General features: G+C 29.1%; 1 protein-coding gene across 1 annotated transcript; it reads left to right on the plus strand.

Annotated features, from left to right (window-relative positions):
* The first annotated feature begins 4,407 nt into the window (after positions 1-4,407).
* LOC123304927 (aminopeptidase N-like) lies at positions 4,408-21,419 on the plus strand. Its single transcript, XM_044886481.1, has 13 exons — positions 4,408-4,895; positions 8,859-9,026; positions 9,800-10,090; positions 10,614-10,797; positions 11,743-11,893; positions 12,942-13,023; positions 14,746-14,911; positions 15,564-15,774; positions 16,385-16,662; positions 17,402-17,766; positions 18,980-19,117; positions 19,791-19,869; positions 21,078-21,419. The coding sequence occupies exons 1-13, from the start codon at positions 4,408-4,410 to the stop codon at positions 21,363-21,365; spliced, it is 2,889 nt and encodes a 962-aa protein (XP_044742416.1). The 3' UTR covers positions 21,366-21,419.
* The last annotated feature ends 609 nt before the right edge of the window (positions 21,420-22,028 follow it).

The raw sequence follows: 22,028 nt of genomic DNA on the forward strand, positions 1-22,028 counted from the left end.
TTAGTTTAATATAATATTAGTATTAGTAAATTAAAAAACTTGAATACAAATATGGTGAAAACTTGATTACCAATTATGGTAATGAAGCTGTTTTTAATTAGATAGTGCATTCATAAAAAATTCGTATAGTGCAGGAGCTGAGTTAACAAAGCGAATTCCCTCAGAGGGAAGGAGATTGCATTTTTAGTTTCCCAAGATTTTTTATTTGGAAAACTAAGCGTCTAGAGAATAAATCACAAGAGTACTTTTTCCTTAAGTCAAAAAATACAAAAATATTTTTTCTTTTGAAAAAATTTATAATTTTGTACTTTGCGCACCCCAACCCCTTCCTCACCTCTTGTTTATCTGTTGATTTTTCTCATTAACAAACTTTGCCTTTCAAATACCAAAACCTTTCTTGAAACCAAATTTTATTCAAATCGGAATTAAATTGCGACCGCTAGAGAGCGATGGCCATCTTTGACATCTATTAAGAAGGATCGATGAAGATTTGAAGAAATTTTTTCAAAATTCCATCATCAGTACAAAAGCAATAGCTCCATTTTCTTCGGAAATTCGCAAATAAGTTTATATAAAATTATGTAAAGGTTATGATTTACATTAAACATTTAAGTTAAAAATATTTAACGGTCGAAATATCTGTCGCAAGTTCAGAACGCGTGGGTAAATCTCTAATCACGGGACAATAGATTGCCGAACGGTTGACGCGAGCTCGGAAAAAGCTCTCTTCAACATTTAATATTTATCCAATGAACAGCGTCATCAATTTTAGTGATTAAAAAATTGAAGTTTCTCTTACAAACATTTTCTTCTCTAAGCACCTATTATTAATTTATTTTACCGAGGCCAACCTTGGGAACTTCAAAGTGTGTTTTCCAACCTAATTCCAACCTAGTGTTTTTTCACTAAACGGGCAAACAAAAACAAAAATAAAATTCTAGTTGAAAAAAACAAAACTGCACTTTTTTAAAAACTTTTTTTAGACTGGCGATGTATTAGCCAATGGCTATTACAGTTTGAGTTTTGTTTTTGTTGCAGTTTCAGTTTTGTTTTTGTTTGTCCGTTTAGTGGAAAACCGGCATAATAGTACAAATTAATTGATTTGAATTTACATTTTTGCTAAATATAATTTATTTTAAAGCAGAGTTAAAAGTTAAAGTTACCTGAAAATTTGCATTTCTGTATCGTTTATAGTTTTGGAGAAAATAAACACCAAAATTTTTTTTTATTTTTATTTAAGGAGACCGAAGTTTTTCCCTAAGTGACGCCCTCACGCGTAGACAGTAATGTTTACGAAAGAATGATTTGACAAAAGTTGTTTTTTTTTATAAGGAATAACTTTTGTTCTATCTCTAACGGCTTACAAGATGGATCATTTTTCATTTGACTGAATGAGCAGAAAAAATTCCATTTTAAAATTGTCATATCTCAGTCGATTTTGAAGCTAAAAAGTCCAACAACAAAAAAAAAAACAAAAAAAAAAAAACAAAAATGGCAATTAAATCAGCTTAAACTTTTATTTGAATTTTTTTTATTTGATGCATAGTTTTTTTGTAATTTGTAAAAAACTGATTAAAACCCCCAACATTTGTACCCTGTATTTGTAATTTTCATAACATCCAAGTTGAGGCAGATTTTTCTAAACAGCAGAAAAAGTCTTTTTTTTACTTATTCCTATCAATAAAATAACTTGTATATACCAAAATACCAAAATGCACTTTAAGAAGATTGATTATGAAGAATTGCCAAAACCCACATTCCGTTCTAGGTACGATCTTTAGTTCGCCAGATATCGATTATAAAAAATAAGAATTTTCATTCGTCCATATCACAGAGTCGAACACTTGTTAAAGTATAGATAAGTCCAGAAAACTTTAAAAATTGGAAAATTTTGAAAAATCGAAAAAATTTAGAAAATTTTTATTTTTTGCTATCCCTTCCTTCGAGCTTAATGCCCAAAAAATTTTCTTTTTTTTCTCTTTTAACAAGAAATATCCAGCTTGAAAATTTTGTTTTCTTCTCGATAGAGTCTTTCAAAAATCAACAAAAAACATTTTTTTTGTTACTCGATTTATTAGAATGAGTGATATAAACTCACTCACTACTTTTGGTATTCTTTACTCCGACTAGCTGCTGTAATACATATTCACATAATATATATTAATAAATATATGAGATAAAAATTGTTGTTATTTTGATATTTTACAATATTTTTTACGCTTAGTTTTAATTTGTTAATGTGATAAAAAGTGTTTAAAAGTAATGCATCATTAATATTTTAAAATTTATTGTACTTTGTAAATAATATTTTATAATAATTTTATTTACTTAACTTTAATCTTACTGGTAAGTAAATAAATATTCGATCACCTCAGATGTATTTTTTTTTAAATGGTAGATGTGTATCGCTATAGTGCATAACCGAAATAAGCGCCACACAGCACAAATATTTTTAACTTCATAGTATCATTAATCAGTTACATAAACCTTTTGTATTTAATGGTACATTAATATAAAATTTGTCTTTCACTTATAATAAAACATTCTTTGTAATAAATTTTGTAAGCAAAGAGAATTATTTTTTCATCATATTCAGTTTTGATGACTTTTACAAGAGGAACAAAATTCGTCGCGTTTAAATAGAATTTCGATAGAAGTAAATATTTCGATAGAAATAGAAGTATTGGAAGTTGCAACCATTGGGACTTTTGTTCCTCTCGTAAAGATATTAAAAATGAATCTTATTTTAATTTGGATTGAATTTGGAAACCAACTGTGCCCGTCGTCTCTTTGCTTCTTCTGATGTCAGCTCATTTTTTACTCATTCTGTCAAAGGAAACTTCCAAGAGAACAAAATGCCTTTATTTTAAATATAATATCTCTTTGAAAAATTTTCTGTTAGTTGAAAAGGTAAGGGTACTATTCGATCTTTAATAAGATTTTCGATTCATTACTAATTCACAAATAAAATAAAAAATAAAAAACCCAACTATGTTAAATAAAATCTGAAAAGAAAGAAACAAGTTTAGAATCGACTGTTAAAGTCGCTATGTAAAATTCTGAACTTTTCAGTTTTTATTTAACACAGTGGAATTTTTATTTTATTATCTATTTTATTTTAGACTTTTTCGTGTCCTAGCACAAAAAAAACCCTCTAATTTATTATACTATAATATAACTTTTATACCAATGTAAATTTAAACATAACTTAGATACATTTCCCCCTTTAATTTCCTTTATTTTGATACCCGTTTGGAAAAAACGAGAAAATAAAAAGTTTACAAATATACACACATACAAGGTACGCGCGAAAAACATAACCACTCCAAGTCCATTTCAGACACATAAACATTAAAAATTATTTAAACATATTAAATATGCACATTAAGAAATGAACAAATTCAGGCGCTTACTGGATAAATGAATAAAAAACATTTCAATAACTTATGCAATAGTTACTTACAAATGCTTTTTAACTTTGGAATATTTTACTCAAAAATTTGCCGCTTTGGTGGGAAGTCCCTAAATTTTAAATAAAGTTTAGAGTGAACTTAAATTATATTATGTTACAACAAATTTGTTATAATCACTCGAAATCTTGTTTCTCCTTCTGGTCAATGAGTTAAATAATTCCCATACGACCTATTTCGACCAAACTAATCGCATTCCAAGCAAAATTGATACTTAAAATCCTGTATCTTCTGAATTTTTTCTTATTAGACCTACTATATAGAGTTTTGTAGGTATGCAAAGTTTTCTCGAGACTCCCTAATTTTCCGACATATATCAATGCACTATAATATTCAAATGAGATAAAATTTGATAAATGGGATTTTTCACTAGGTAGAACAGTATTATTTAAACAATTATTTAACATTATTATTAAAGTGTCGGTTCGTTTGATTTGAATTCTTTATAAAGAAAAGATTTGCTCGCCTTTAAAGCTACTCAAAATCCAGCTAGAGTGCCAGACCCCTCACCTCATATTATGTTAGAAAATTAAGGATTTTTGCGAAGATTTTGCACACCTACAAAACTACCCTAAATTAAGCTGGAAGGTTGAAATTTTATCTGAAAATTGACTTCACGATCCACTTCCGGTCGTTATATGTAAATATTATATGTGCTCAAAAACTTGACAAGGCAAAAAGCCCATATCAATAAATAGCATTTAGTTATTAATAAAAATCTGATGAGAGGTAAAATATAACCTCAGTGATGTAGCTTTGCTGCTCACGAGTTTTTTTAAAGTCGAAATATTATTTAAATGGAAATATTGATGCTTTATCAATTCCCCTGTTGTAACTCGATTGGTGGTACACTGTAATGAATCCGTTAGGTGTGTTTTTTTTTAAATTATTATACACATTACCAATAATTATTATTTTTTAGGTGAAAACACGTGAAATGATTTCGTTTTATTTATTAAAATTAATTATATTACTAACAATCTTTGACTGTAATTATGGACATTACATTCATCGCGAAGACTTTGATAATACAACTTTTCGTTTACCTAAACATATAATACCACAATCATACGATTTACAATTAACATCATATTTAAATGAAAAACATAATGAAAATCGTAATTTTACATTTGATGGAAATATTAAAATTGTAATAACAAATACCAAAGAAGATAACAATGAAATTATATTACATGCAAGAAAATTAAAATATAATGATGATGATATATCAATAACGAACGTAGAGGGAACAAAATTAAAATTTAAAAAAGATTATAATCAAATCAATCAATTTTTAACTTTAACGTTAACAGATACAAAATTAAAAGAAAATAATGATTATATTATTAATATTAAATATCAAGGAGTTATTAGTAAATTTTGGGAAGGATATTATCGCAGTCGATACACCGATTCAGATGATGAGTAAATAAATTTTTTTTTTTAATTACATAGCGGACGATTAATAGTGATTTCCAACTTCTTTTTAGTGTCAGCCAAGTTTTATTAACAACAAATTATGTTTTTTTTTTTTTAAATCTTATCTAAACATCATTAAATAAGATTTTATAAACATCATTTATTAGAAATACTTAATTATTTTTTTATTTTTTGCTTACTATTTTTCTTTAAAATAAGTCATTTTCAAGTTACTAGAACATAGATTAGAGTTTAATGTTTCGAAAACACATAAATTTAGCTGATTTCTTGAGAAACAATTTTGGCTAGTGAAAACAATGTTTAAATCTGAAATATGTTAATATATCGAAATTTGTAAATAGTAAACAGGCTAACGACATTGATCTTTCACTTTAGTAATAAGTAGGTAATAAAGAAAATTTAAAAGAAGTCATAATATCCACAGGGCAAACCGTCCAGAGGGAAGGAGGCAGTAGTTTTTTTTCAAACAAATTTAAAATCATGCAATACATGAAAAAATAAATATTAACAACTTTCTAGCATAATAATTTGTTAAGATTTGATTTTTTTAAATGTTGATTTTTATAATAAACTAGCAGACCCGGCCACGCATTGTAGAGGAACAGTAATTTTAGCTTATTTGAAACGTTTGTATTTTTAACATAGCGCCATCTATTGAATATTTACTCAATCCAGTCAACAGATATCCCCATCTGTTAGAATCGTTTGAAGCTTACAGATAATTGTGAATGTCAAATAATAGCCAAATAATTTGCAATAAAATATAATAATTTGCAATAAAATAATATTGCGACTATAAATTGAGATGTCAGCTATCCTACCTTTCAAATTTGATCAAATTGCACACGGCGTGCAAATCAAATTTAAAATCGGTTCAGTAGTATAGGAATCCATAGCGGGCAAACAACGTGACACGTAATTTTTATGTATAAAGATTATTTTTACTAAAACAAGTCAAAGTCGTACATTTTACCAAAAATAAATTGTAATACAAAAAAAAATAAGAAATCAGCATATATTTCGATCCTGTAATACTTTAAGACTTAATTAGTCTTACAGGCATGATCAAATAACGGCATTGGATACATATGTTCTCTTGATCCTAAGGTAAATTTAAGGACATGGCTCTTAACGAGCACGTCCCTGCTTGGGATGATCAGATAGCACCTCTTCCTTAAGTTATCCTAAATTATAGGTTATTTTGAACTTACGTATGAAATACGACTGCTCACTACTAAAATGACATGTTAAAATTGTTAGCCTGACCACTATTACGAATTTTTCCATATTGAACCATAAGTTATAATCATAAAATCTAGGCTACTCAAAAATGTCAATTTTCCATAAAATAAGAATAGGTCTAGTAATAACAAAATCTTATTTAATGATGTTTATAACAATTTAGAGCCAATTGCCTTCGAAAATTTACTTATAATTTATATAAAAATGCATAAGAAAAACTTTAGTGCAGTCGTGGGTATGCTACGAAAAGTGACTTGACGCCAAGAGCACAAAGTGACACACTTTATCCCATTCAGTTCAGTATATGTATAGCATTCATACATTAATGAATATCTGCATTGACTATATTGTAACTTGAATGAGCAAACCGTATACAGTGCGTCCAATTGAGTCAGTACCATACTCACAACTTGTTTTTTTTTCTTATTTTTTGTTTTAACAGTTGCACTTTAAACAAGTGGGGTTGTATGTGTGATCAACTATATACCTATTTTAAATATTTGTTTTATGAAATAAATAATAGTTTAGAAAATTTTAAAAATGCGCTTTTGTAATTATCTAAAAAATAGAAATAATTTCTATGAGTTAAAAAAATAGAGTGTATAAGAAAAAAATCGCTATATCGTGGAATTAGAGTGTATATATTGTAAATAGTTTTTTTACAAATATTGGTAAAAGTAAAGTCATTATCAAATATCTTAAAAAGTACCCCTCGCTTTTTTACGATAAAATGTATTTTTCCTCACTCACCTCTTTTTGAATTTGTAGAAATTATTTTCAGCTTGTTACAAAAGCGTGTTTTTTAGTTTTTTAACTATTGTTTATTAATATTATAGAACGTTATCTGCGCTTCCATCATCAAGGGTTTTTAGTCAATCGGAAATCCAGAATATTTTGATAAAGATAATCGGACAAATTTATTAAATTATTGTATTGTAATAAGCCCTTGACAAGTGTGTGGAATATAGATTACATACTATGCTAATGCTAAAAGCGTGTTAAAAAATGTATTCTCGATAAAAAGTCCTGCATGACCTAGAATCCGTATACAAGGTTTTTAGGAAAATTTAAATTTTCCCTAGGAGTACCTTTATTTTTCACAATATCGAAAATATTCACTGAGAACAGTTGATTCTAATTGATGCCAAAAATTGATATCATATTATTTTACAGTGCGCTCTAGGACATGCAGGACTTTCGATCGGTAACAACTTTTTTCATAAATATAATAAACAAGTTTTCTCGTGGAGCCGATTTAATTGAACACGCTGTATACATAAGTTTGTTTGATGAGGCTAGTGATGCCTAAAAAATTTGTCCAGATATCCTGTAAAAAAAAAAAAACGAAACTGTAGAATATGACGTAAAAATAAATTTAATAATTTCATTTTTAAATTAATTATATAATTTAATTAAGCAAATTAATTTAAATTATTTGGCCGCGCTGGAAATAAAATTTCAAGGACATACAATTGGATCACGTACCTACTGTAATTCCATTTCTAATTTTATATATATTTCTAATTTTCGAGGCCGTTATAGTACAATCAATTTGGGTTTTCCCTTCCCCCTTTCTGAAAACAACGTGAACTTTTAGTGATATATAGAGTTTGATGAATGGAGCTCAATAGGCAAAAACTTTAAATCTTTATCGTTAGCCTACCATAAAATCTTGACTTTTTTGGCCAAAAAATATTTAATTGCAAGTATCACCAAAACTATTTAAAGTAACAAATAATACTTCCAATTAGTAGAACTATTTATTTAGTTCAAAGTTATTTTCTACTTGAATTTGGATCATTTTTCATTTCCATCCAATTTTTTCCTTCTTGAATTTGGTAATATTTGAAACCTATGGTCGCGTTTTCCTCGGGTTCTGTGAAAAATATAAAAATAATATCACATAATTATTACCTATATGTTCTTGACGTAAAAATTAATTTTGAGCTCGCGAACCGTAAGAGAAAGAAGAAAAATTGAAATGCAAAAAATGTTCCTTATGAAAAATTAAACAACTGTTGTTTGAAACATTTTTTCGTAAATAACATGCATTCTCGTATAAAAGCGGTAATTTGGGACAAAACTTTAGTTTTCATTTTCTTCAAAACCATAAAAGGTAGAAAGTAGCAAAGTAGGTAACAAACCCCGAACGTTTCAAAGCGTGTAGATTTCAAAAAAACAAATAAAATTTGTTTTTACTCGCATCTCGTTCTCGATGATTAACTACTTCTAGAAAATATCTTTACCTAATACCGAAAATCAAAATAGTGTCAATTTTTATAATTTACATAATTTAAAAAAAAAACCCGACAACTTTTAGTGTACGGAACCCTAAACTCGCACTTTAAACATAGCTAATAACACTCTCCATTAAATTCCCTATTAAACGCCCCGAAAAAAATCAAAATCGCTTCACAGTTTCAGTCGCTACGAGACCACAGACAGAAAGACACAGATAGACAGACACATACCCATACACATAGCGGTCAAACTTATTAGACCCCTTTTTTTGGTTCGGGTGTTAAAAATGCAAGGTATTACTGAAATGTTACTCAAATGTTGAAATACACTGTTTATACTAGATATTTCAACATTTACCTCAGTCAATTACGTACTTTCAAATATGGGTCTGCTAATCATGCATAATTGTCCGCTATTAATGATAAATTGTTTAATTAAAAAATACGTTATATTTTCTTTTAAAAGTTATGTTACAGCTACCCAGTTTTCAGCAAATGCTGCTCGAAAAGCATTTCCATGCTTCGACGAGCCTGGTATTAAAGCAACATTTAAATTGACAATGAATCATCACAAAAATTATGTGGCTTTATCAAATATGCCATTTATTGAAACTCGGCAAGCTGATGAAGATAGGTAATTTTCAATTTACATTTGTGGTTAAATGTTCGCACATAAAATTATGCCTGATGTAGAAACATCCAAAATTATATTATATTCATGTATAAAAACATAACACCTCTCACCCGAAAATGCCCCCTCCACATTACTAATGGAAGACCATTCCCCTTTTATGAAGAATGCAGCCTGAAAGATCCTCTACAAAATGTTCAAATTTGGCTTTATTAAGCACATTATAGGCAAGACCTTTCTTAAATGACACCTGCAGTATAAATTAATATAATCCCGAAATTTCAAATTTCTACCATTAGCGATTAAGGCTAGACGATGATAAATCAGTCGGAAGATTATTCCCCCTCCTCAGATTATTTCCTGCCAGCGAAAGGTTCCGATCTCTACAAATTAAATGCTTTGTCCTGAATGATTGACCGACTGACGGATCAACGCACGGACTAAACCACTGATCGCAGAGACCTGAATCTTTAACGGTCTGTTCTTTGTATGACTTAGGCATCCGATAAGAAAGATTTTCCAACATTCTACCATTTCATAATTTTTGATTTTATCAAAAATTATGAATACTAAATTTAATGTTAGTTCAATCTACGTTTCGCTTGTGCTATTAGAATCCGCATTGTCTACGAAATAAACCCCTGGGAGCCATGCCTATCTATTTTTGAAAACCAGGAAAAGTTTTCTAGTTTTCAGGCTTTTTTTTAATGTGCCAACATCTAACCACAATTCAATAGGTAACTAATAATTTTATAACAGAACAAATTATTTTATAGTGATCGAAAAATTACAATATTTGATACCACTAACGTTAAACTATCAACATTTTTAATTGCATTTGCATTAATTAATTACAATATAACTCCAAAAAATGGTGTGCGCCAAACAATTTACGTACCAGAATTTTTACAAAAGTATACAAAATTTAGTTTAGATCACGCACAGAAAAGTTTAGATTTTATGGAAAAATATACAAATATTGAATATAAATTACCCAAATTAGATCATTTAGCCGTGCCTGAATTTGCTGCGGGTGCAATGGAAAATTGGGGATTGATTGCATACAAGTAAGTATAGGACGGGAACTATTAATTTAATTTTTTTATTTTGATGAATTCGACGACAGAAAACCACCAATAATAAACAATTGAGACGGTCAAACGCTAAATGGTCGATATTTCCGTTTCTACTAGTCGAATTTAGGTCTGCAGTCTAAATTCTGGCCTATTAAATAGGTCTAATAAACTGCCCCATTCAATTTTCTGACAGTAAAAAAATTATTTTGTTGAAATAAGTCCCTTTGCAAATTGAGTCAGTGACGTGGCCTATATAGAATGGAAATTAGTGTGATCTATTAATGGAAGTAAATACAATAACATATTTTACAACGCATGGTAATACAATGAGACCAACGTGACCGTCTATTAGTAAGTCGCCGTAAATTTTTTAGTGAGGCATCGTAAGTCATTGTATTTACACTACCTCACAATTACCTACGTCACATTACCTCTAAATCTCCGTTTCCATTTCCGAAATGCCTTAATTTAATGGCTATACAGTAATACATATGACAAAAACGAATATTTTTAGAACCTCTAAATTAATATACAATCCAGAGAAAAATACAGTTGTATCAAAACAGGATGTGGCCCGTGTAATATCACACGAAATTTCACATCAATGGTTTGGAAATTTGGTAACACCAGAATGGTGGGATTTCATTTGGTTAAGTGAGGGTTTTGCTACATACATGGAATATTTTATTGTTAATAAGGTAATTATTTACCATATCATTTTATTATGCCAAAGCGTGCGTTACGAATGTCATGAAATTAAAATATTGACGGTAAAAAATTTACAAGATTTGAAATTTATACATTTGAAAAACACTTACGTTTGCGGGATACTCACTAAAATACAAGGTGTCCCGTGACTCGGTGGCCATAGCTTAAAAGCGTTTGTCTTAAACCCAATAGTTAAGGAGTTATAGGCACTATTCAAAGACATTATTGAGTAAAGCAGTTTAATGTTTTATCGATTAAAAATTTTTCTTCTAACCCTACTAAAGGGACTATTTTCGATCATATTAAGAACAGCTCCTTCGTCAGAAAGTTCTTGCTATGGGATGTTCTGCATTAGCTTTAGAAAAATTATCTTTTTCTACCAAATGACGATGTACATTTAAGAACACTTGTTTATTAGAAATTCTTCGATCAGTAAACCGCATCGGATATTCTCGTACTGACGCCCTTTCATTTCCGCCACAATATTCGTAAATAAAGTGAATATCCGTATAATCGTTATTAGTAAACGTACATAAGATTAAAACTTAAAAATAAAAAACACGAACATAATCATTCAAATGTCAACATAACAACAGATAAGACAATTACATGGACTACCAGATTAACTTACTATTAAGTTTATTCTTTTTTACTATTAACTTTGGGGACATATAATGCACATAAATTCTTAACTATTGGGATTTGGTATTTGTACAATAGTATACAAGGCATTTTCGACCAAAAACTGTCTAAATAATCTCTTAAACTATGTCCATCGAGTCACGGGCACCCTATATAATGAGATTTTTTCAAAGGAAAGTTAAATCGATTCAGTAATTTCTTACTATAAAGCGAAATTAATTTTTCCCGTATGAACGTCATAAGTTAAGTCAATATCATTTATACATTTTTCATTACTTCCTTCATGCCTTTAGATTTTTCCAGAATGGAGAATGATGGACCAGTTTGTGGTTAATGTCCAACAAAAGATTATGTTATATGATGTAACAGATAAGACACACCCTATTGATCTTCACGTTGACAATCCTGACTTTTGGTCCGCTGATTTAATTGTATATCAAAAAGGTAAAATTGTATGATTAATCTTTTTCGGTTTCTTATGGTACCTAGTTACATAAATCTGCCGGATTTTGATTAAGAATTCGATAAATTTTTGCAAATATCGAATTTTTTTATTAGGTTTTTTTTTGTTGTAAAAAATACGGGTAGGGAGATTTCCGGTTCCGGAACGATCCGCAGTGACGTTTTCTTGGATATCTCTGCTTCTATTGATCGGATTGAGACCAATAAAAAAAATAATAGTTTATGAAAAATTTCTGAATTCTGAATCGACATTGCTTGCTATCGAATCCTGGACATAATAAAATATCTTCAAATTCTCAAGAAAACTGCTGTAACATCATTTTTTCAACTTTCTCTGATAACTTTTCGAAAAATGAAGGAATTTAGTTGAAATTCTAAAAAAGATTATCATAAAAAAGGGTGGTAAATTAGCCTGGTACATATACTCAATTTTGAGAAAAACGAATTTTTCGGAAAAATTTCGACAGCTCGTACAATTCAGGAAAATCATCGGACTTTTATTTCTTTTTTAATTGCAGTTTTTTTATGTACTTTCGGATAGAGCTAACGATTTTTTTTTTCAAAACCTGATTATGAGCCGAAACATTGCAAAAAAAAACCGATGACTTGCTTGAATTGTACGAGCTGTTGAAATTTTTCAGAAAAATTTGTTTTTCTCAAAATTGAGGTTATGTATCAGGCTTTCGTCTTTTTCAGAATTTCAACTGAATTTCTTCATTTTTCGAAAAGGTATCAGAGAAAGTTGAAAATATGATGTTACAGCGGTTTTTTTATTCGTCTCAATCCGATCAATAGAAGCAGAGATATTCAAGAAAACTTCACCAAAGAAAACAATGTTGAGATAAAATCGCGTGCAGAAGTTCACTTGGATCGTTCCGAAACCGGAAAACTCCTGTTCTGTATTTTTTACAAGAAAAGAAACCTAGATTTTAAAAAAAAATTAGACATTTGCAAAAATTGATGGGTGTCTATCGCTCTCGCTCGTTCATTGAACATAGATATTGAAATTTTCAATAATTTTTATTTAAAGGTGGTTCAATATTACGTATGATTAGTTATATCATAGGTGAAGAAAATTTTAAGAAAGGATTGCATACATATCTGAAAGAATTGTGAGTATTTGAAATTTTTGTTCTTTTATTAATTAATTAAATTTAAATTATATTTCATTCAAATATAGCTGCTAGGAAAAGTTGAAATTTTCATAATTAATTTTTTTGTGGTTAACAAACACGACGCAGTGTTCGAACCCATTATAAAAATCCGTGCTTGGCGAGAAAATAGTACGACTAACGTCAAGATATTTCTAAGGGTTTCTGCTCGAGAATTTTCGATAAATTTATCTTTAGTCGAGGCGGAAAAAAGAATTCAATGACTCGAGAACTCGAGAAATCAATTCCGAAGTTTCCGATATCGCAAACCAAGATTATGAAGAGGACTTCAAACATGACAATGAATTATTTGAACTTAAACTAAAAAGACCATTCAGACAGCTAAAACTATACAGACAAAACCAGTCCCACTCACATTACTAGAAATTTAATAAAAAAAGAATTTCAGTGATTTGAAGAATCGCCTACTCTTGAAAAAATTTACAAAGCTGTAGTGACTATTGAGCCAACATCGACGGAGAATTAGTCTATTTCCTAGTTGTCGAGAAACATTGTCATTAAAATAAGAAACCCTTATTCAGATGATGATGTTAATGCTCTTGTATTTTTGAAAGCCAATTATATAAGGAAAAGCTTTGAATTAAAATTTGATTTCTTTGTTTATTATTTTACGGGTTACTGGTAGAATTTTGGTTGGCCTACTATGCTCAAATTAAAAAAAGTCAATTATCATTTGTTTAAACGAAAGAATATGATTTTATTAGCATAACAGTTTATAAATATAAAGGAAAGGCTTTTTTAGTTTAAGTTGGCAGCAAAATTTTGTTTAGATAATCAAGCTTTTATAGTTATCTAAATATCTATGTGCTAGTAATTTTGTTTATTTAATTTTACTAATTAAGTATTTGTTTATTTAACTAACGACTGTTGTACATTTGGTAATTGATAGGGAACTAAAAATTTTAAATAGTACTCTCTCTATTCCTTGCTTTTAAAAAAAAAAACCCAGCCGAGTACAGTTTGTTAATTTATTGTTTATTGTTGATTTGTTAATTAATAAGGGCAATTTATGGTAACTAAAAATTTACCATTTGATTAAATTGAGCTCATCTAAAAAAAAGTTTAATTATAAATTTCAAAATCGAGATACTCGATAAACTCGAAAAATTCAGGTCGAGAATTCTCGTGCCTCAAGAAATGAAAAATGTCGAGAAACCAGAAACCCTAATATTTCTAGACAAGCATAATTTTGCCCATTCGCGGATTGTTTAAATATTTAAACCATTCTCACTATATGTGAAAATGTCGTCAAATCGTCAAAATTTGTGATATAAATAAAAATAAAAATAAACAAAACTTAAATAACACAACTGTATATACAAATCGAATGGTCGCTCATTTACTCGCATACTATAAAACGGTAAAAAAATTACAATTTCAGTCGGAGTATCTTTCTGTGGAACACTTTTTAATATAATGAATTTTTTTCAAAAAATTTACAATAGTCTAAGGATTCCAACGAGATGTCATTCTTCCGAATCTGTTCAGTCATTTAACAGTTATGGTCGCAAAAAGACAGTGACATCCATATACCTGAACCCAAAACATATTAAACTTCTTTTTTTCGTTGGTCAGTCGTGTAAAAACAAAGTTTCTGCTTTTCGTATTACTCCAATCTTAACAATATTTATCTCTTAAAAAGGTTGTTTTGCAAATTTACAGAAGCGAAGATGTAACAAATAACGAAAAATTATGGAAATATTTACAAACTGTATCTCCAGAAAATGTTGATATAGCTAAAATTGGTAGTACATGGATTAAAAACACTGGATTTCCTGTAGTCAGTATTGTTAGAAGATATTCTGAAAATCAATATGAATTAAAACAAGTAAGTTGTTACCTATTGTTTCTTCTACTTGATGATTAATAAGCAAGTACATAAGATGATCAAATTAGATTTATAAAATTTTAATTTGAAATAAATGCAAAACGGCCTGAAACAACCATAAAATACAGTTATTGAAATAAATATCACGATACACGAAATAAAATTGTATATTAAGAAATTCTATTTAAAAAATACAATTAAAAACAAGTGAAAACAAACAATTGACTGAGTTAATTGTTGAATTCCATGCATAGTCAGTGTTGATTTCTTTATCACATTACACATACAAACATGTGACACATACATAACTGATAATCAAGCATAGTACATATTATAAAATTTCCGCCTAATTGGCGCCCTCACGGGTAAACAGTGATGTTTACGAAAAAATGTTTCAAACAAGAGTTGTTTAATTTCTGATAAGGAACATTTTTAAACTTTTGTTCTATCTCTAACCGTTTACAAGATAGGTCCTACGCACCCAAGACCCAATTGATCTATGATGCTCATTTACGAACTTGAAATCACTTTTTACGTCCTGAGTACGCTGTAAAAATTTCAGCTCGATGTATAATACTTATTTGATCACTTTTTTATAACACTTATTTGATCACTTATAAAATACATACAATTGTAGTAATAATGCTTTTAGAAACCGTTTTTATTTTTACAAGAAGATGTCAAAGAGAAATTATGGTCAATTCCAATCCGTATTGTGACCAAATCAAATCTAGATTTTACAAATCTATCACCAACACATTTTATGCATGAAAAGGAAATGTCAATTAGTACAAGTTCAAGGAATGAAGACGATAAAGCAGTTGATCCAAAGAATTGGTATATACTTAATCCAGAACAAACAGGTAGGTACTTAATTATACCTAGAATTACAATTATAGTGTAAAACATACTAAACTTGTAAAAATATTTATTTGGCCAAAATTCTATCTGTGTTCCAAATTCGTTCAGTAGTTTTTGTGTGAAAGAGTAAAAAATATTCAGACATCCTCACAAACTTTCACGATTATAATATTAATAGGATAAATACCATTACCAAAGTTGAAAGTTCGAGATTTTTATATTACCTTTTGATTATAATAGTCTATGCCCATAGTGGTAGGGAATTTTTTGAATCCAATTTAGATATAACATACATTTTTTTACATAACAATTGCTACTAATCGATTATTCTGATTTATTCGAAATTAGTAAGGTATTTTTTTAATCATTGGCCACAATTTAAAGATTAAGATTAAGACGAGAATTAAATTACCAAAAGTTATGTCCAATTATTATATTCCAGATATTATTTCCTTCTAAAAATTAAAAAAAAAGGGATACTTAAAATGAAAAAAGGTATGACTCTTTCAAATAAAAAATACGAATCTAAAACACACACTTTGTTCAATTTAAGAATTAAATAAAAATTTCAACTCTTTTTAATAATATTATCGAATAATTTGATTTATTTAGGATACTATCGTGTCAACTACGATTTGGTAAATTGGCAATCAATCACCGAGTTTTTAAATAGTCCAGAATATGACAAAATTCAACCGGCAACAAGAGCACAGTTAATTGACGATTCATTACATTTAGCTGAGGCTGGTGAATTGGGTTTTGATGTAGCGTTAAGTTTAACAAAATATTTAGAATTGGAAACCGATCTCATACCGTGGACTGCAGCTGTCTCAGCATTGCAAAGGGTCCATATCAATGCAATGCAATCAGATTATGACACGTATTATAAGGTAAAAGATAAGATAAATAAATTTACACGAATTCAAATATCTTAAAAAATATATCGGTCATTTCATTATCATCATAATATAAAGCCCCAAGTGAAGCTGACTCACTGATAAATACCAATTCTAAGGGACTTCTAGACATGCTAGAAAGATGCAATCGACGCTAACTTGCTTGAAACTTACGGGAAAAGTCGAAAAATTTCAATTTTTTCATTGCAACTCCTCGCAAAATTGGAAAAATTCCCAAAAAATAAAATTTTTTAGTTGCATTACTTTTTGATAAGTATTTTTTTCACTTTGCAAACCACATTATTGATAATCAGCCTTCAATGATTAAAGACATTTTGGATTCATAGGTACAACATTTTATCGTATATTAAAATTTCTAGAAATATCGATATATTTTATTTATAATTTTAAAGATATTTTGAATTTTATATTAATAAATATTGCTGCAACAAGTTCGTCAATTTCAATTACCTATACAAGAACGAGTACTTAGAACTAAGAACTAAGTGAATGCTTTTATCGCTCGAGTGTGTAATTTATACGAGTTTCAAGCACAATTTTTGCGTTAGTTGGCAAGATAGCTAGTAACTAATGATTACGGACAAACTTTCTTTTCATTCGCTAAACGTAATTTGAGTGAAACAAGTAAATTTGTCGCACGCAATGAGGAAATTAGCAGTTTATCGTACGGAAAACAGTGCAGGGAAGTATCTAACATATTATTTATTTTCAGGTTCATATACAAACTATATCAGAGGCAATGTATAAAAAATTAATAAAAAATTTTGAAGAAACGGATGATCATCTCATAAATTTAGGACGAACAAAAATCTTACTAAACTTATGTAATGTGGACAACAAAGATTGTATTGAACATTCAGAAAATATCTTGATTAATAACATATCACAAAATAAAGAAGCTGAAGATATTCCAATTGATTTACAAGGTGTTATTTATTGTAATGGTATTAAAAACGGAAACGAAACAGTATGGCAAAAATTATATGAGAAGAAATATTTAGATAATTCGAATGAAATTGAACGAAATAATGTTGCATTTGGTTTGGGCTGCTCATCGGATCCAAAAATATTAGAGAAGTATATATTACTGTTATCACATAATTTCGAAATTCAAAAGTACAACAACATTAAAAAAAAAAAAAAAAAAAAGAAATTTGCAAAAATAGTTTCGACAAATGAGTGAGCTAGCTTGTGCGCGTGTTAAGGCGAGCCCCTCACCCCAAAAAGCGGATCGGGAGTCTCAGCCGGAGACGCTACTCACGCCATTGCTAGAATCGATCCAAAAATATATTTCTAGCCTAACCCGAAATGCATGTCAATACATAACTGAAATTATCGGAAAAATTGCATAAGGATTAGTTATTTAACTTAATTCTAAATCGTATTCGATAAAAGGCCGAGAATTTGATGAATATAGACTCTTGCCTAATAGTCTGTCTCGCCCTTTAGGCCAATCAAATGAAGAAATAAGATATTGAGTTAGCCAGTTAAATCCTAGTTGATTAAAAGTACTTGTATCAGGTCAAGTATAGGTAAAATATTGATATCCGAGGTAGTGCATCCAAATAAAAGTTGCATAAACAAAATGACGGATTCGCAGCGGATCCGGCCGAAAAACTAATACAGCGGCTGATCTATCGTTTATATCGCAAAAAGTTAAATGCAAAATTTTTATATTCTTAAAAACCTACAAAAAGGTGGCTGTTGAATCAAAACCAGTTAATTACTTAAGCAATAATTAATTGATAGAGTAAACAATCTCAGAAATTATGCGCCTTGATATTCTCAATAAGTGGCATCAAAGCGGAATTGTTTATGAAAATAGGCCTTCGATTTCAATTTTACAAAGTACTTTCTCTTGTCGAAGAGTGAAACTATGAAATGGAATTGAAACCAGACTGAAAAATAAGAATTAATTTGTTTAACAACCGAATAAAAAAAATGCATATTTCTACAATATAAACAAATTGAATAACTTCGTCAATTGTGACTTAATTACCATATAACTTACTGTTTGAATTTGTCAAGTATATGTGGTAAATTTTATTTAAAACTTCTCTGAATTTCAACACTAATGAATTTATATTTGAGAGTTCCAACCTATTTTTCGAGCTAGGATCTAATCTAGTATCTACACAAAAGTTTATTTCATATAAGAAGAAGTGAAAAAAATAGCAAACCACCGGAAATCCCTAGAGCCTATGTAATTTTTAACTTACTTAAAAAAGAAACACAAAAGTTATTGGTGATTGCAAGCATGTTTCATTTAACATTGTATTTTTATTTTCAGTTACTTGTCCATGTTATTAGAACCTAAAATAGAGGAAAGTGATCTTACAGCAGGATTTGAAGGCATTGTAACAAATTTACCAATAGGTGTTAGCGTTGCACTCGACTTCCTTGAACAAAATATTGATAAAATTCGAGAGTAAGTAGTGAACCAACAGCCTTATTAAAACCATAACAGAAACTAGTGCTTAAAGAACTGGTGGATTCAATCCAATCAAATTCCCTTACCCTCCGAAATTGATCTGTCAATTTACCTAGATCTAGAAGTTTTGGAGACAAACCTGATCCTGAATAAAAATTATCTCATACAACTTGACCGTTTTGAAATTTTTCCTGCAAGAACATTATTTAAAATAGATAGGTATATAGTTTAAAAAAGTAAAAAACACGCTTGTTGCTTATTCTAAGTATATATGTATAGTGTGGTTATCGGTAGTATAATAAATGTATATAACTGATGATGTTATATGCATGTGTATGATATTAGAGAGTTACAAACAAACATACAAACATATCTCAGTGTCACAAAAAATGCACGGATTACATATCGTATTATATGTAATCCGATGCATTTTTTGTGACACAGAGGTACATACATACATACATACATAGAGGCGAACATAATATAAACGTGTTAAACAATTTAGTATGAAGTCGTTTTCTCGACTTCAGAGTTGGACGTGTTCCAAAGTTTTGTGTTGATGCTAAAATAACCAAGCCTATCTCAGAATATATTCAATAATATCAATATCAGTTTTTTCTTACATTGAATTTATATATACAAGGTATTAATTGAATCCTAATATTTTTAGAACCTTCCATGATACAAGTTTAGTGACAATAATGGAAAAATTCGCTGAGCATTTGATAAAACCGGAACAAGTTCAAAGGGTTAGTACCTAATTTTAATATTTGAATTTCTGATAAACTAAACTAAAAGATAAAGAAAGGTAAAAAGTGCTTAAATTAATATTAGGAGAACATGTATTAAAAATAATAATTATACGTCTAGATTATTAGGAGAGCTTCTGTAAAAACTAACATGTTTGCCAAACAATTATTTAAATTTTTTTAAATTTATGATGATATTTTTTCATTCAAATTATTTGTCTAGCGCGTTTTTTCCTAAGCGGTACATTTTGAGACCGTGAGTAGATTCTTCGTCAAACCTACACATTAATAAGCTTGAAAATGAGGGGTGAATCATGGAATTAGATAAAGGAATAAGGAAGATAAAGATAGAGCAGAAAAAAACTTGATAGAGTAATGATATATAAGATTTGTATATTTGTGAGTGTACAAGCATTAAATATTTTTTGTTTATTTTATTATTACATAATAATGACTGTGAGAGTGATTAAATAGAACTAACGGTGCATGAAAATCGGAAAAATTGCATTTAATTACTCTAAAACGTTCTTAAAGTAGTTCGGCTGTCATGTGACTAGTCAACTAGTCAACAAGGCGATTTGTATGACGTAAATGTAAGAAAATTCTTTAAAAATATCGTAAACTAATCAATTTGTATGACGTAAATGTAAAAAATTGATCTAAAAATATCGTAAAAGCGTCAAAAATCAAAGTTTTTTTTATGTTTTCTTTTGGAAAAGTGCCGTAACGTAAAGTTTTTTTGCATAAACAGAATCTGTGATAAATTTTCTTCATGATGAAAATTTTTTTGAAGCTCAATCACCGATTGTGCAAGAGACCCCAAAAATGTGTTTATTGTGTTCAAGTGATTTGAACTATTATTTACCGCATAAAAAACATTCACCTTACTTGCTCAAACAGCCAAATCACTTTAATTTATTTCGTGATGTTTGTCATTTAATGGTATTTCGAAGGGTACTACGTGTCCATCGAAAATACAAAGTCATCTCATATACTTTTTTAAATTATCTTCTTATTACGACACAACATCTGGTATTCATTAATTTACGCGTTCTTTTTGCCGCTAAATTAAAAATTCTTTCAATCCCTTAGAGTTTACGTACAAAATTTTTTATTATTTAGTATTTAGAGTCTCTATAACACATACCTTTAAAATTCAAACTTCTTTTATTCAGAGAATGATATAAATATTTAAAATCTAATTTCAGTTTAAGGACGCAATTGGCAACTTGGAATATCGTGAATTTCTGATGGATAATGCAATAAAAATTGCAGAAAATAACTTAAAGTGGCATGAAAATCATAATGAAGAATTAAAAGATTGGTTCACTAAAACTGTGATTATTCCCACGACTTCAACAGATAATCCAGCTGAATCTACTCCTGGTGAAGCAACGCCAACGACTGCAGACCCATCAAGTGCTAAATCTAATTGTCTAAGTCTTATGTTTTTACCACTTAGCATTTTTATTTTCTTTATAGGCTCGTTATTATAGATTTATTAACAATCAAAATGAAAATAACAATCACAAACAAAGATTTAATAAAACAAAAAACAGATCATGTAGTATTATTTGCTTTCAAGTTGTTGTAATTCGATTTCCAGTTTTCTTTTCAGTTGTAATGGAAATATACCTAAGATTTCCTATCTTACTTAAAACTGAGCTGTAACTCAGTGTAAAAAAATAATAATTTACAAGTAAAAGCTTTAAATAAAAGTTGCTAAGCAAAGGAAGATGTACCAAGTTAACAAAATGAGATTGACCTGCCTTAACTTGGTCTTTTAACACTTTTTCATTATTGGTTAGAGATAGAGGCCAAGTTTAAATTTGAAAGTTGTTCGTCTTTTATGGATCTCAAATATTCAAATATCTTAATAAACATTTCTACTAAATTAATTCTAAATAATTTTACTAATGTCCTTTACAATAAATAAAAAAATAGAACCATGAGTTGCTTATCTAATAAGTGTATATAGAATTTTGCTTTGAAATTGTGTTGAATGTATGCACTTATGCAGCTTTCAAAAGCCGCTGTGCGCACTTTTTCGCCTCTAGTACACAAGCGGTTAATAAATATGATGCTAGAATATTCAGTTATGTTTAAAAACATGTGAGCGCGAGCGCCCTATCTAAGTACGATATGATCAACCTTTTATG

This window comes from Chrysoperla carnea, chromosome 1 (genome assembly GCF_905475395.1).
Source record: "Chrysoperla carnea chromosome 1, inChrCarn1.1, whole genome shotgun sequence".
Taxonomy (NCBI): domain Eukaryota; kingdom Metazoa; phylum Arthropoda; class Insecta; order Neuroptera; family Chrysopidae; genus Chrysoperla; species Chrysoperla carnea.